The sequence below is a fragment of the Trachurus japonicus genome, chromosome 10, assembly GCF_045865225.1.
Source record: "Trachurus japonicus isolate A0001 chromosome 10, Traja_1.0".
NCBI classification, from domain to species: domain Eukaryota; kingdom Metazoa; phylum Chordata; class Actinopteri; order Carangiformes; family Carangidae; genus Trachurus; species Trachurus japonicus.
Genome location: NC_140916.1, coordinates 18,180,691 through 18,196,084, shown reverse-complemented (window position 1 = coordinate 18,196,084; position 15,394 = coordinate 18,180,691). Strand labels below are relative to the sequence as shown.

Genomic DNA, 15,394 nt, shown 5'->3' with positions numbered 1-15,394 from the left:
CTGGAGGTTTATAGGACTCAGCTGATGCTCGGTCGGTCTGAGTGGACCGACACCTCTTATTTCCACAGCGTTGTCCATGTCAGCTGTCTTTATTCTCTATGTGTGACGGCTACAAGTTAATACAATGTTAATGTTTGCACGACATAGCGATGTATCAGGAGCTTTCCTGACCTCATTTCATCTCATGTCGATGTTCTTCCTGAGCGGAAACAGACCCGGCCCATCTACACTGTGGAGGGGCGGAGCTTACTCAAGGGTTCGCTCGTTTTACTGCTTCGTGGTTGGAGGGTAAAAATAATAGGATAATACCATACAGTCTATGGATTACCAATACTCTGAATCTTAATATGACACAAATACATTTTGAACGGAAGTACAATATTGTATCTGTCTGTGTACTGTTGGTATAAAAGTAGGTATAGAGAAACAAGAAAGGAATAAGAAATGATAAAAAGACAGCACTGTTTTTGATTTTATATTAGGATGTAGCTGTAACAACAATTTAAAAGTGATCAGCCACTGTTTGATAATGAAAAATACATTTGTTGTGTCAAAATAAAATAATATGTGTTTACGGTATGTCCTATTTATTTAGAGAAATTGATGTTTTCTTAATCATACATGTAACTTAGCCTAAACTCTTTGTATATGCTCAGAAAAAAATTGAGTTGATTAATGAATAATGATAATAGTTGTTAGGGCTGTGCTTGAATTACAACATCTTTAAACAAATTATAATTTCTTTAACTGGCTCCCTATTTACCGAAGTTCTGTTCTTAAATCCTCCATATGTGTTTTCATATTTTATGCAATGAAATTTGAATATATATATTAAGTATACTTATAAATTCATACAACTAATTTTGTTGTTCATTCATTGAATTGTACTGAATCAAATGACCGGCGAAGTCAAACCAAACACACTCGACATTAACATATTCAATCCTGTTTAAATAGCACACTCACTGTCCAATGTCTGTGACGCTATGCTAATACTGGGAGCAGTGATGTAAATGGAGGGGGTGGGTCGACACTGTGTGTGTGTGTGTGTGTGTGTGTGTGTGTGTGTGTGTGTGTGTGTGTGTGTGTGTGTGTGTGTGTGTGTGTGTGTGTGTGTGTGTGTGTGTGTGTGTGTGTGTGTGTGTGTGTGTATTTTTTTGCTCAGCTGAAAATGGCGGCGGCTCGGAGCGTCGAATCGTTCTCCTAACTTTGTCGCACAATAATAACACAACAATATACACAGCTGTTGGCACCATAACATGGGGACAAACTTAACTGAGAGGCTTCGGACGCGCTAGTCGGGAAACATTACTTTGACCACTACGGCTAGAAGGAGTTAAAACGGTAACACAGGTAAAAATGATAAAGACGCTTACAACAACTGCCGTACAGAGGCTAACGACAGCTAGCTCGCTGGCTAACGGTAGCCGACGACTTATGAAAGGGATTGTCAACTGAGCTAGTTCACGTTAGCCGACAGCGCTTAGCTTACAACGCCAGTAAACAACAGACACCGTTGAAATATTAACAGTGTGAGGCAGTCGGCCCGGTTGGCACTTGTCCTCATTATGACGACGGCTGTTTTAATACACATGTTTGTGATTTTGTGAGTCGCTAACCTTAGCTTGTTGGCTAAAGCAACACTGGTAGGTTGCTAACGTTAGCAGCAGGGCTGTATAGCTAAGGCTACACCTACACAGAGGTGTGTTTTCAGTCTGATAGTCGGTAAAAAACACAGTAAAACACTAAGATTATATTTAGTCGGTGTGATTTAACGCGACTCTGGAAACTTTGCTTGTCTTCTAGAGACTATGGAGGACCCACATACACGGTACAGCAAACGCCTGGTGAGTAACTTGTACAAACTGTTAGCTCCCGCAATACGTGTTTTATGTATACACAGCGCAACTATTGTGAGTTTTTCATGCAAGGTTCATTTGTAATATCAGCCTTTTGATTGCACACCATGTAGTTTTGAAAGGATGGCTCATTGCTGGATGTAAAATTAGTGGCCCACTTTTCTTTGGGACACTGCCATGGGCTGTGGGGCTTTCTGTTTTTGTTGTCCAGCCTAATATCGGTAATGAACCTGTCTGAAGACACTGGGTTCAACAGGAGGTCAAGTTCACTGTCTAAACTGACCAGCTGTTGTGCTGTGACCTTCACCTCTTTACTATCTTTCTCCCCCATATTTTTCATAAAGTAACAAACTCAGTGCTTTCAGACCTCCCTGTGTGCAATCATTTATTAATGCTACTGCATGGGGAAATTATATAAAAAGGTCTCTTAAAGAATGTAGCTATACAAAACAAAAGGCCCCTTCTGTCATTTTTGGTGATCCTGTAAATTAGTGCAACTATTCTTCAAACACATCCTATAACCTATTATTTAATCAGGCATTGTATTATCTTTTTGTTTTTGTTTTATATGGATAAAATCAGCATGTGTTTCTTCAACATTATTAAATCGTTTCCAGTAGGACATTGAAATGGTTTGTGCAGCCTTCAGTTACAAAACTTAGCACAGTCAGAGTTTAGATAACACCACATTTGTCATAAAGGAATGGGGGTGGGGAGATCTGTTGTGCTTGGTTCATCTGTCTAGCCAAGCAGTGCTGCATAGGGTGAATGGCAGAAAGGGTCTGAGAGGGGGGGCAGTGTGTGGAAGATTAACCCCAGCTATTGTAATGCTGTATTGTTTGGTTCCCACATGAACTGTTGTGGTGGCTAGTTGACTGACTGATTAGCTTGGATTGATTTTATTATGATTTAGCCTAATCCTCAACTTGGTTGAACACATAAATTTTTCGTCTCAGTGTTAGTTTTAGTTCCTCTTTATCACATTTAGAAGGGACAGCTCCCATGGGAACCATCTCATCTCTTAGAAATTAGTTTCCAGTATGAACATTTAAAAATACATCAAGCAATGTTGCACAGAGTTCTTTGGTTTTTGCATCTCTATTGCATCAATTTTTTTGGTTGTGGATTTTTTTCACAGCTAGAATAGTTTAGTGAAAAATTATGGATATGAGACTTGCTCTGAGTTGTGAATTTGAGCTCACTTTATTTTTATGAAGTTTTTCAAAATATATTTTCATGGATTTTTTTCCAAGTGACTTCAACATCAAGTGACTGTCCTCTTTTTGTTGCTCTCTGAAAATCATGGTACCCATAGGCAACATAGAGTTGAACAGAAACAAACTTTTGTCTACAGCGTACAGGTACGCGGCGCCGCTACCAGGACGATGGAATCTCAGACGATGAAATTGAGGGGAAGAGGACGTTTGATCTGAAGGAAAAGTTGCAATGCGACAGGTTTAGCACTGATTTGGTCAAAAACATGGAGGGCAAAGGTGAGATACACAACAAAACACGTTTAAAGGTCCAGTGTGTAAACTGGGGGGGAAAACCGTGACATCCAGCGTTCAGATTCTGGTTTGCGGCGCTCGCTCGCGCTCACGCCTCCCGTCGGCGAGTGTGTGACGGTGGCCTCTGAGGACAAAAAAACTTGTGCGTTGATGATCCATTCGCAAACTTTCAGGTTTAGAACTCAGAAACTTCTCACTATTCTCTAACAACTAACTACTAACTCACTCTCTCTGCTGTTTCCTCCTCCTTCTTCTTTCCTTCCGCCTTCTTCTTCATTGGTTTATTTATGAATGTGAAACGTGCTCTCTGGCTGGCTGGATTTTGCCATACAAACATGGCGGTGCAAGATGGCGACACTCTCTAAAGCAAGACCCTTGCTATATGTATATATAAAAGAATAATTATAAGCCTACGAAAACCAAACAAATTTTATTTTATAGCCATATACCTTATACAAATATATTCAGGGCTATTATATTCAGATTTTGCCAATAAACCTTGACAAATATTACACACTGGACCTTTAAATGTAGAGAAATCATACCTTAAATGGAGATGCTTAATACTACAAATCTTTACCATTGTGTGAAAGTCTGTCAGTTTATATCTAACCAATGCAAATTTTATTTTATTTTTTCTCTGTGTTTGTCTGTTCTAGATTTCACATTTGAATACATCCAGAGGGAAGGGCTCAGGGACCCCATTGTTTTTGAGACAGCTGATGGCCTTGGCATTCAGTAAGTCTTGTTTTTTATTTTATTTTTTTACAATCATAGATTGCTCTCTTTTTGTTTTTTTTCACATTTCAAAGCAGAAGCTTTGATTGTGTGTCTGGAGAAAAAAAGAATTGTAAGAACTAAGGATTGCCTCTGTCTTGCAGAATGCCAGACCCTGATTTCAGTGTGAGTGACGTCAAGTTGTTTGTTGGTAAGCTCTTGTTTCAAAGCACTTTCAGAGTAAAATGTTTTCCTTTTTGTGCATGTAATGTTCTCTACAAAATGCGAGCAGGAGAGGTGAAGATAATGTAAACAGACCAATTTTGTGTAACCAGTCCAGAATATTTTATAATGTTCAAGGTTAAAAGCAAAAAAACTGCCATTGTGAAACAGTACAAGCCTCAAATGCACCCTGCACACAATTATTGGCACCTTCCATGAATAGTTTCAGATCCTTTGGAAAACAATGACGGACCATAAACCTTTCTTCTAGCTATCTAGAAGTTTCTTGCACCTGTCTGCCTTTACTATACTTTGAAGACCCTTTTAAGCTTGCAGGACTTCTTTTGTAATAGCAAAAGGTATAGTAAAGCTCTGTGCAAAGGTTTTCAGTAAGATGTAGGCCAGGACCCATTGCTATCCAGTTTAAAACAGTCCACCCTTTTCATTTGAGTCATTCTTTTGTAATGCTGGATATGTGCTATGAGTTGTTGTCCTGCCGAAAGACTGAAAACCTTTTCGCTCATAAAAGCTTTGGTAATCTTCCTGTTTCATCATTCCTTTGATATGTTCAGTGCCAGAGGCAGCAAAGCAGCCTCACAGCATAATAGAAGCCCCCCATACTTTACTGTAGGCAGACTGCTCTTTTCCTCATGAGCTTCAGTTCAGTACCTATAACCAAACTGATGCTATAATCAAAGAGCTCTTCTTTACTCCCATTTGTTGGTGGAACATACATGCAATTCAGGAATGCTGACCCGCACTGTGTCATAATCAGTGAATATACCATCTGATGCTTACTTGCAGATCAGTAATGCTGAACTAGGCCTTACTAGGTAATTAAAGAGGAACTATGCAGGATTTGTAGCTTAACTATGCTACGTTTTTGCCTTAAATAACAGCTTTGGAGTAATTGTGATGGTTTGATAAATGGCTTCACTTGTTATGAGTGACAATGGAGGCTCTCTGCCTTCCATGTGCCTGTCACTTATTGCGTCTCTTGGCTAACTACACCAATATACATGTCGATATATAACGTTATCTACCACTCTATTTGATTTCTCGCCAGCTTTGTTGTAAACAAATGCACATGGCCGGTAGTAGTGTTAGCAAAACAGCGAAAACGTGACTTACATAGTTCCTCTTTAAGGTACAGCATCAAAATTACAAGTCTTGTCTAATATAATATTACCTGCTCAGTACATATCAATCAAAATTATTAAAGTACCAAATAAATCAAAAAAATTGAGATATTCATTGTCAAGATGTGTTTTGTTATTAACTGCTATTTACATGAACATTTGATAGCCTTTTTATTTTACCGCTATTGGCCACAAATATCCAGTATTTTGATATAGTGAAGTGTAACACAGAATGAGCATTTACTCAACTTAACTCCATTTCTCCTACAGGTAGTCGGCGTATCGTAGACGTAATGGACGTGAACACCCAGAAGGGTATCGAGATGTCGATGGCGCAGTGGCGACGCTACTATGAGACGCCACCGTCAGAAAGAGAGAAACTCTACAATGTCATCAGCCTGGAGTTCAGCCACACCAGGCTGGAGAATCTGGTCAAGCGTCCGGCTTCGGTGAGAACACGCACAATGTCACACCTTAAGGTTTTACAATGACACAAATGTGCACATTTTTAACTCTCCCTGACTAACCAGGCAGTCGCCTATCAGGAACAGTCGTGGGTTTGTTGCAGACAATTAAAATAGATGTTTTATACCAATTTCTTCTAATTATACAGGTGGACCTCATTGACTGGGTGGACAACATGTGGCCCCGCCATCTCAAGGAGAGACAGAGAGACTCCACTAACGCCATCATAGACATGCATTATCCCAAAGTACAAAAGTGAGTAAACATGAGACCTCAGAAATGTGTAAGATTTGCACTGATATAGTTGAGATTACTGAACATATTTCTCATACCAGCGATAATCTTAATTCAATTCTCTATAAAGTATTCAAGTGCGTCTTTTTTTTTTGTCTTCCCTCTCTCTTTCTCCCAGGTACTGTCTCATGAGTGTGGAGGGCTGCTTCACAGATTTCCACATTGATTTTGGAGGCACCACTGTCTGGTACCACATCCTGAGAGGAGGAAAGGTCTGTTTGGGCATCCCACAAACCTTTTTTTGGGACATAATAAGTCAGTTATGCTGTTAGAAAAAGTAGATGCGGCCATTGGGCAACACTCTTGCTTTTCAATTTGCCCTTCCCGGAAACGCCCACCTTGTTTCCATGGGCATTTATTTCTGTATTTGTTGATCTCAGGCACACCATGCCTAACTGTTTACCTGTTACTCCTGCAGGTGTTCTGGCTGATTCCGCCCACACCACAGAACCTGGAGACGTACGAAAACTGGGTTTTATCAGGAAAACAGGGAGACATCTTCTTGGGAGACAAATGTCATGACTGCCAGAGGATAGAACTCAAGCAGGGCTACACCTTCATAATACCATCAGGTACGGACACAGACATATAGAGACATGTACAGTTACAACCACTGTTTTTCCACCCTTGCCCGTGAAAGAGCACCACACTCCTGACACACAGACGCCCCCAACATCCTCTGCCTTGTTTGTTGCAGGGTGGATCCATGCTGTGTACACACCGGAGGACACGTTGGTTTTTGGGGGCAATTTCCTCCACAGCTTTAACATCCCGATGCAGCTCAACATCTATAGCATTGAGGATCGCACACGGGTGAGCAGCACCTCACATTCAGTGGGGACTATTTGCCACTGTTGATGTTTAACAACCTTCTTCCCACACATTAATGATTGCTACACATTTTGGGGATTGTGCAAAGCATGATTCATGTCTTGTTCTGTGAAATTACACCCAATAAAAAGCCGTAGAGACAGTGATTTCTCAACAACATGACTAAACTTAATCCACCCATCAAACTACGGAGGCTCCATTTGCTTCTCTTCCAATACCCAATACCCATTCTAAGTAAGATTACCTGTGCTCTCTTTTCTAAAGTAAGGATGTCTTTACTGAGTGAAATTCATAAGAATCTTGTTCATATACCATAACACGAGACCATTAATAAATTGCCACACTAGGTTGTAGCCCACTGTAACTGAAGTAATTCAACTCATAGTGAAAACACAGAACTTCAGAGCACCACAAAGGAACGGTTTTTAATGTGAGTTGGTCACATCATATTGATACCTAATCCAATAAGAGGAAGAAGAAGCAGCACATCCTTTAATGATGTTTACTAATAATATTACATCTTCGCTGTAACCACAAGACAGGTCAGACTTTTACAGTCACACAAAATTGAGGCATCTCCAACAAACATACATTTTTTTCCCCCCAGAATTTGGCTATAACGTAAGTTTCGTTTGTGCCCGACCACAACACACTTGTTGGATACTGTCACTGCTCAGCTCTTTAGGTGTTAAACCACACTCAAACACTGTTTGCATAGGTGCAAACAACAACAGAGTTCACAATGAAAATGGCTAATGCTTCATATGAAGACTGCTTGATTTTTTGCACCTTTTAAGACTCTGTTTAGCTAAATTTAGCTAAACAGAGTCCTGAAGGTGCAAAAAATGTAACTCTGTTTTCAAATCTGTTTCTGTTTTCTTCCTCTAGGTGCCAGCAAAGTTCCGTTACCCTTTCTACTATGAAATGTGCTGGTATGTCCTGGAGAGATACCTGTACTGCATGACCAAGGTCTCTCACCTCACACCTGAGTTCAAAAAACACTCCCTTGGCATAGGTGAGAGTGGATGAACACAAGAAAACATTGCTGCCCTCCTTTTTTTCCCCTTTTTGTTTAATTCATCACTGACATGAACTGTAACCATCATGTCCTCTCTGTTTCCAGGACTGACCGAGGCCGACCTTGAAACCAACGGTCACACCGGGAACGGCACATCCAATGGTGTTGACAGTGACACTGAAATAATACAGACCCTAATAAAGGAAGAAGACATTAAAGTAGAAGAAGACGAAGAAGGAGGGAAAGCAGCTGTAGTCACCTCAGCTCAGCATGTGCTGACCCCCTTTGAGCTGGAGGGACTGTGGAACCTCTTGGGGAAGCTGGAGGAGCTGCCGGCACACAAGAAGTGTGTCCCCGAAGGCATCAGGAACGCCGCAGCCCTGCTTGAGGACATGAGGGTGAGTGACACGTTAGCTTTCGCTGGTCATGTTGCAATTCTTACACCATGGCTACACTACAGTTAGACTGAGAATAAAGGGCAGTTCGCAACTACTGCTTTTTATGGTGCTGCGTCATGGTTGAAGTCCAGGTCTTTGATATTTTTTTCCCCCTCTTCTCCTCTCATCCAGACTGTTCTGAAGGAGCATGCCAGTGATGTCCCCAAGCTGTCCTACACTGGAGAGCCCATCGTCAAATGGCCCGAAAGAGTGAGTAGAAAACATTACACACCTCTCACCAGTTGAGGAAACAATGGCAGCTCTGGAAAGATAATGATGTGAGCACATATGGTTTTGATAGGGTAGTTAGATTTTTTTTTTTTTTTTTCACATAATTTTAACCTTATTATCTCATAATGTTAATATGTCAGTCTAAGTGATAAGTTGTATGTTTTTTTGTAACCGCTGCTGTTTGATTATATTAAAACAACAGTTTATTTCTCAAGGTACACATTTCTAAGCCTCCTCCTCTTTTACCTGTTCTTGCTTTGCCCTGCATTCAGCCATCATGGTACCGACCCCCGACTCCTCCTCCCCCTGTCCTTTACCGTCCTCGCTTGGGCCCGACCCTCCACAAGCCCCTGGGCCAGAGACCAACCAAACGCTCCTCCATCTCCGCCCTGAGGCGCAGACGGGTCAGGTGCAAGCGCTGCGCCGCCTGCTGCAGGAAGGAGTGCGGCGACTGCCAATACTGCCATGACATGAGGAAGTTTGGTGGGCCTGGGCGCATGAAGAAGAGCTGTGTCATGAGACAATGTCTAGCGGTGAGTTGTCATACAGATCACTGTTCTTGTAATGTAATGTTCATTTTATTTTATAACTTTACAGACCTTTCATTCTAAAATGAAGACAGTCAGTAAGGACTCCCTCTGTAAGTAACATTTCTTTATTCTTCCAGCCTGCTTTGCCAAACACTGCGCGATGTGCCATATGTGGAGAAGGTGAATCAGATGAGTCAAATCCGAGCACTCACTCTCTCATGGAGTGCTCTGTCTGCTCGCAGATTGCACATCGTCAATGCATTAAGGTAATCTGTTTCAGACGTACTGATGTAAAGTGAAGACATTACTTCATTATTGCATTGGTTTGTTTGTTGTCTACAAAGCTTTATTTTAAGTAGCTGGTAGCCTGTGTGTCTTTTCGCTTTTAACTGACTCATCTCTCTTTCAGGAACCTGGTGAGGGGAAGATCAATAAAGATTTGCCCAGCTGCTGGGAATGTCCCAAGTGTTATCAAGGCAAAGGTTCAGCATCAGAGGTATGAACCACACACCTTTTTCCATCTCATTAACCTGTGTGTTTCTCTTTAGGTCTCTTTGTTTTCCACTTTTTCCTTTCCTCAGTTAAATTCCTTCACCCACTCTTACCATCTCTCCCTTCTCTTCCCACACCAGTCTTCCAGTGATGAGGAGAGCGGAGAGTCAGAGGGCGAGTCCTCCTTGCCATCATCCAAGCTTGCGTACCGAGAAGGCATCGGTGTCGGTGACGGTGTGAAACGAGGGAAACGCACCAAGCCCCAGCCCCGACCCACAGCACCACCACCTTCTCAGAAACTCTTACTGCAGCATCAGCAGAATCGCAAAAGAGCAAATGCACTGGAGCTCAGGCTTAAGAAGCGGGTAAAGTCAAACCCCTAACTGGATTTAGATAATGACTGGGTTTTGTTATTGTTTTGACCCTTTTTTGACATGAGTAAAATGTGTTAACCTGTCAATGTGTGGATTTTTTTTTTTGTATTTGACATCTCATTACCTTACTTCTTTTCTGTTTATTGCAGATAAAACTGGAGCGCAGCAAACTCCTAGTGGTAAGCAATGTACTTTATCATGCAATGAGTCTGTAGTGCATTTAGATTATACTGCAGTGGATATGTAATATTATTATTAGATGGAGTTTTTATCCAAGCAGCTCAAAGATGTTTTTTTTTTTTTTTTAATTATTGTAAGAAAAGAAAAAAACTCATAGTACCGTGTCAAAAGTGATTAAAGTTGTGATGTGGCATTCAGTCAAACTTTTCATTCAGCAATTATAACTTATAGGGAAGGGTCTTATTGTGGAACTCTACTTTTGGAGATTGAAACATACTGTACATCTTATTTTCGTTTACCACTGTTTGTGCTCTCCCTCCCAACAGAAACAGTCGTCTCTAGACCGCTCTCCCAGGCTGCTGGGCTCCAGGATGCTGTCCCGGCTGCGCTCTCCAATCAGCAGACTATCTCAGGGCAGAGGTCGAGGCTCCACCTGGGCAAGCGGCTCCTCTTACCACGGCTCTCCGGGAGAGACCGGGTCCTTCCAGCAGCAGTCTTCCATCAGCCTGGTACTCGAGCCCAAGGGAGAGCCACGCAGAGGGAGGGGAAGAGGCGTGAGGCTGCGAGGTGGAGGAGCAGGAAGAGGAATCAGAGACGGTAGAGGCCACAGGGACCTGGAGGAGGAGAGCGAGGACAGCAGCAGCACCAGCAACAGCAGCAGCAGCAGCAGCAGCGACGAGGAAGACGAGAGGGGCCCGAGCAGCGGGAGGGGAGGGGATAAAGAGAACCAGCCGCAGTCGAGGCACGGAGGACGAGCAGCCAAAGATGTAGAGGAGGAAGGGAGCGAGGTGGCCAACCAAAACTGTGCGGAGGAGGAGGAGGAAGAGGAGGAGGAAGAGATGGAGCAGGACCATCAGACTGGGGACAAGGACGGCTCGTTCCTGAAAGTGACACTCCAAAAACCAACCAGGGCCAAACGGGACCCATCAGCCATTGTTCCCAAACTAGAGGCCATTGCCTCTCAAACTGCTGCTTCCACAATACACAACCAGACCAGAGCCCTCGTCAGACCCCCAATCAGAAACCGCGGCCCCTGCTCCGATCAGCACTCCAGTCGGCACACGCCCCCGCACACCCGCAGCGGACACACAGACACTCGCCCCTCCCACCCAGACGTCTCTAAAAGGCCGCGGCCGAGCAGGCCGGCTAAACTGAGCAACGGCGCTTCCTGCTCTTCAACCACCGAGCTTCCCCATCCCCGCAACCCTCTGTCCGCCCTGCAGGAAGGAGGGAGCGAGGCAGACCGGGAGAGCAATGGAAGCGGGCCGGGTTGTGAGAGGGAGGTGTGGGTGTCCGTCTTCCGCTACTTAAGTCGAGCAGATCTCTGCGTCTGCATGGCTGTCTGCAAGAACTGGTACAAATGGTAAGAACTCCCGAGTTGATATCTGTCACATTTTTCTAAAGCGAGGGTTTCCAGTAGCCAGTTAACAGATATCCTCTCTAACCTTTTATCTCTTCCTGTTCGCATGAGTTCAATGGAAAACAGAGATATGTTGTCATTTTTGAAACACATGAAAGTGACAAACATCACAGGCTGCAGATGGGAGGATGTTTAAACATGCTGTGCTCTCTGCAGCCATTGTCTGTATTCTACCAAAGATTAATAGTGAGTGATGGGAATCACTGTACAACTGCAACTAGATTGTATGGTCATTTTGTTAGAGAAACAGTCTGGCTCAACATCTCAATTGAAAGAAACACTCTTAATCTTTCTATTAATATTATTTTGCTATTTGTATTTTCATTTGATCGATTTAGTGCCTCTGAATCAACACCTCTGTTCTGTTGTGCAGTTGGCTACAGTGGTTAATTAAATATTTAACAGTTCATACATCACTCAGTTTATTTCATTGGTACAGATTGCAAACATTAAAACTGCTGCCTCTAAAAATGGTAAAATCTGTCATTGCCAGTCATTAAAATGATTGGACAGCTTTAGTTTTTACTTTACTTTACTTTTGCCTTTAGTTTCCTTCAAGTATCTGAGGTTAACCTAATGAGATTCAATGTCGGATTTGTAAGGATTTGGATTCGATAAGTAGATTTGAATGGATGTCTTCATGACTGTGTGCTTGTCCATAGGTGTTTAGACAAGCGGCTTTGGTCGCGGATCGACCTGAGCGTGAAGCGCAACGTTACTCCTCAGGCCCTGACAGGCATCATAAAGAGACAACCCGTCACTCTTGATCTCTCATGGACCAACATCTCCAAAAAGCAGCTCAACTGGCTTGTTGGCCGCCTGCCTGGTATGTGGAGATGCACACTGACTATTGTGCAGTTCTTATTTATTGAAAGAATCATCAGAGTAAACCGGAAGAACATTATGAAACAATATGTAGATTAATTAATGTTAATTTATGTTGAAAACCTCAGTAACATCACATTTATTTAATACTGGACTTTTTTTGGACTTTTTTGGATTACTATTCAGTCAGTCATCACGTAACACAACAACTATCAACACTATAAACATTGTCAACAAGGTATTGACTGAAAAGGCACAGGCAGAAGCATAATGCTTATATTCATGCCTGTCCTACATAGCAAATTGAGCCAATTAAGCTACCCTTAGGAATTTTTACAATATTAGGAACATAAAAAGTGAAACTAAACCGGGGAAAAAAGACCACAACCAACAAAGTTCACAATAATTAAATAAAGGAGTAAAAAAGATGATCATTAAATAACAGAGAGACAGAAAAAGAGAAAGTTATCTTTGCATCATTAAGTTCTGTGCTCTAATGTGTTTGCCAAATACACTGTTTGGATTTTGTAGGGTTGAAGGATCTGATGGTGGCAGGTTGTTCCTGGTCGTCTATCTCAGCTCTCTGTTCCTCTGGTTGCCCACTCCTCCGTTCTCTGGACCTGCGGTATGCAGACGGGGTCAAAGATTCTCAGATCAGGGATCTTGTCAGCCCTCCAGGTGAGGAAACGGTTTTATTTTACTCACTTTTATTTATTTTTTTTTAGACTTTTCCTCATTATAGTCTTCCAAACCTCTGCGTCCCTCCCCCCTCTTCTTCCAAAATGACTCCTCCAGGCTGTGACAATCGCAGTCAGTTGCGGTCCATGCAGTATTTGCGACTAGCCGGCCTGGACATCAGCGACTCCACGCTGCGCCTGGTGATCCGCCACATGCCCCATTTAACAAAACTGGACCTCTCCCACTGCAACAGTCTCACAGACAACTCCATCAACCTGTTGACTGCAGTGGGCTCATCCACCAGAAACACACTGACAGAACTCAACCTGGGAGGTGAGAGATCGATAGCAGCACACGCACAACTCAACCATTCACACTGAGAAAACAAAAGAACATGCACAAGTTTTGTTTCACCGTCTGTTTACCTGTTTCTTTCACAGGCTGCAGTAAACTGACAGACACGTGTCTAAAGTACCTTCGCCGGCTCTCTTGCATCACACTGCTCGACCTGCGAGGCTGTAAAGGCGTCTCCCGCAAGGCCTGCGAGGCCTTCATCTCGGAGCTGTCAGTCAACACACTCTACTGCCTATCAGATGAAAAACTGATCCAGAGGATATCCTAAGCGCCTGCCTCCTCCCACTGCAGAAGTGACGCGATTCAGATGGGAATCTGTGCGACACAAAGGACACAAAACAGGCAGGGAAGTTCAAATGCACCTGCGTCACTTCAGAGGAGCAGTGCGGTCTAAACTGGGAGGGCTTACTCACTTAGCTGGTGTTGGTAAAAGGGGTTGTCACAGTTTCACAGCTATAACAGTGTTTCTTCTCAACACAGTTTTCCCATGTACCTAAAAAGAGACTCAGGAGCTTTTTTTCTGCTGTTATTCTTTTGGGAATTAATGTTATATGGAAAAAGCACGTCTTTTTTATTGTCAGGAGTGGGAGAACAAAGGCAATTAATTAGCAGTAATAGAAGACACATTTATTGGATAACAAACTTCTCATCTCTTGTTTTTTTTTTTTTTTTGGACAGATGTCAATATTGACTTGGATCACAAACTCCTACTTTGGGAAAGTAACTTTTGAGTTTCATCCTTTGGGATAGAGCTGCATTGTTCCCCATAAAGTCTTATTTATCTTGTGACACATGTAAATTTATTTGTTTTCAGCTACATTTTGGTGCTCCATATAGATGGCTATTTTTTTGTCCGATTCAAAGACGGCAAACGTTGATCTGTTCTATGACTTATGCTTTTGCACAACGGCTATGTGTTCAGATGTTTTTTGATATGACTATAGGTGACAGATTTTACACATCACCACTTATAAAGTGAGTTACTGGAAAGGCCTGTGTTTACCAGCTGTCTGTTCGGCTTGATAAGGTGTTTGGGTGCGACTGTAGTTCAGTGGTGCACTTGATGAGTATACATGGACAGTGAGTGGTTGTGCTTGCGCAAGAGTGTAAAAAAAGACAGTGTGAGAGGGCAGTCGACTTGGTAACAAGACCTCACCCCAACGTAGAGCAGGTTGCATTAAGTGTTTTTTGGGGGGGAAAGCCAAGGATTCAGTGTCGGATAAATGGTGCATTTTCAAACAACCATTAGACTTCAGGTGCTATTATTTCCAAACTCCTCTTGCTTTGTTTTTGTACAGAGACCGCATTTAGAGCAAAAATGTTAATATTCTAGATAAAACTGCTCCCCACCCCTCTTTGATACACTTTTCTTTCTTTTCATGGATGAAAAATGTGAGTATCTACTTTTCACTGACTTTCACGACCTTGTCTATTTCAATGCAGAGATGTATGATTATTTTTTTTGTTGTTGTTCAGGGATGGGGTGGGGGTTGCCCATTTCTTTGTTCCCTTCAAGTCTAGTGGTTCTGTATCAAAGGTCTCCTCCCAGATGGTCCCTCTACCCATATCCCTCAAAATGAATATAAGTATATAAATATATACTTTTGTGTAAATGTGTTTTCCTCTTTTAGATTATGAAAACGGGAATCCTGTAGCAATGTAATTATTTTCAGAAGCCTTTTTCACTTTATGTTGTTTGTGTTATTTTTCAAGAAAAATAAAAAAATACAAACAATGGGTTGTGTGTCGTTTATGTTGTATACATTTTGCTTGGTTTTATATCGTAGTTTATTTGCATTGTTGGGTCAAATATCAGCTTC

General features: G+C 42.3%; 1 protein-coding gene across 1 annotated transcript; it reads left to right on the top strand.

Moving 5' to 3' along the window:
* Positions 1 to 1,152: 1,152 nt before the first annotated feature.
* kdm2ab (lysine (K)-specific demethylase 2Ab) lies at positions 1,153 to 15,309 on the top strand. The gene is made up of 23 exons (XM_085789710.1): positions 1,153 to 1,353; positions 1,807 to 1,847; positions 3,214 to 3,352; positions 4,027 to 4,105; positions 4,249 to 4,295; positions 5,716 to 5,894; positions 6,059 to 6,165; positions 6,323 to 6,416; positions 6,623 to 6,776; positions 6,902 to 7,017; positions 7,924 to 8,050; positions 8,159 to 8,451; positions 8,623 to 8,700; positions 8,994 to 9,254; positions 9,389 to 9,517; positions 9,661 to 9,747; positions 9,884 to 10,108; positions 10,267 to 10,296; positions 10,624 to 11,660; positions 12,380 to 12,543; positions 13,074 to 13,220; positions 13,338 to 13,553; positions 13,661 to 15,309. Exons 2-23 carry the CDS (start codon positions 1,812 to 1,814, stop codon positions 13,840 to 13,842), a joined length of 3,927 nt encoding a protein of 1,308 aa, XP_085645836.1. The 5' UTR covers positions 1,153 to 1,353; positions 1,807 to 1,811; the 3' UTR covers positions 13,843 to 15,309.
* The last annotated feature ends 85 nt before the right edge of the window (positions 15,310 to 15,394 follow it).

Bases quoted from the DNA above. Each gene is read 5' to 3' on its own strand.
- kdm2ab (XM_085789710.1), top strand. From the start codon at position 1,812: ATGGAGGACCCACATACACGGTACAGCAAACGCCTG. The intron at 6,777-6,901 runs GTACGGACACAG...TGTTTGTTGCAG, and splicing joins CACCTTCATAATACCATCAG to GGTGGATCCATGCTGTGTAC. The intron at 9,255-9,388 runs GTGAGTTGTCAT...TTATTCTTCCAG, and splicing joins TCATGAGACAATGTCTAGCG to CCTGCTTTGCCAAACACTGC.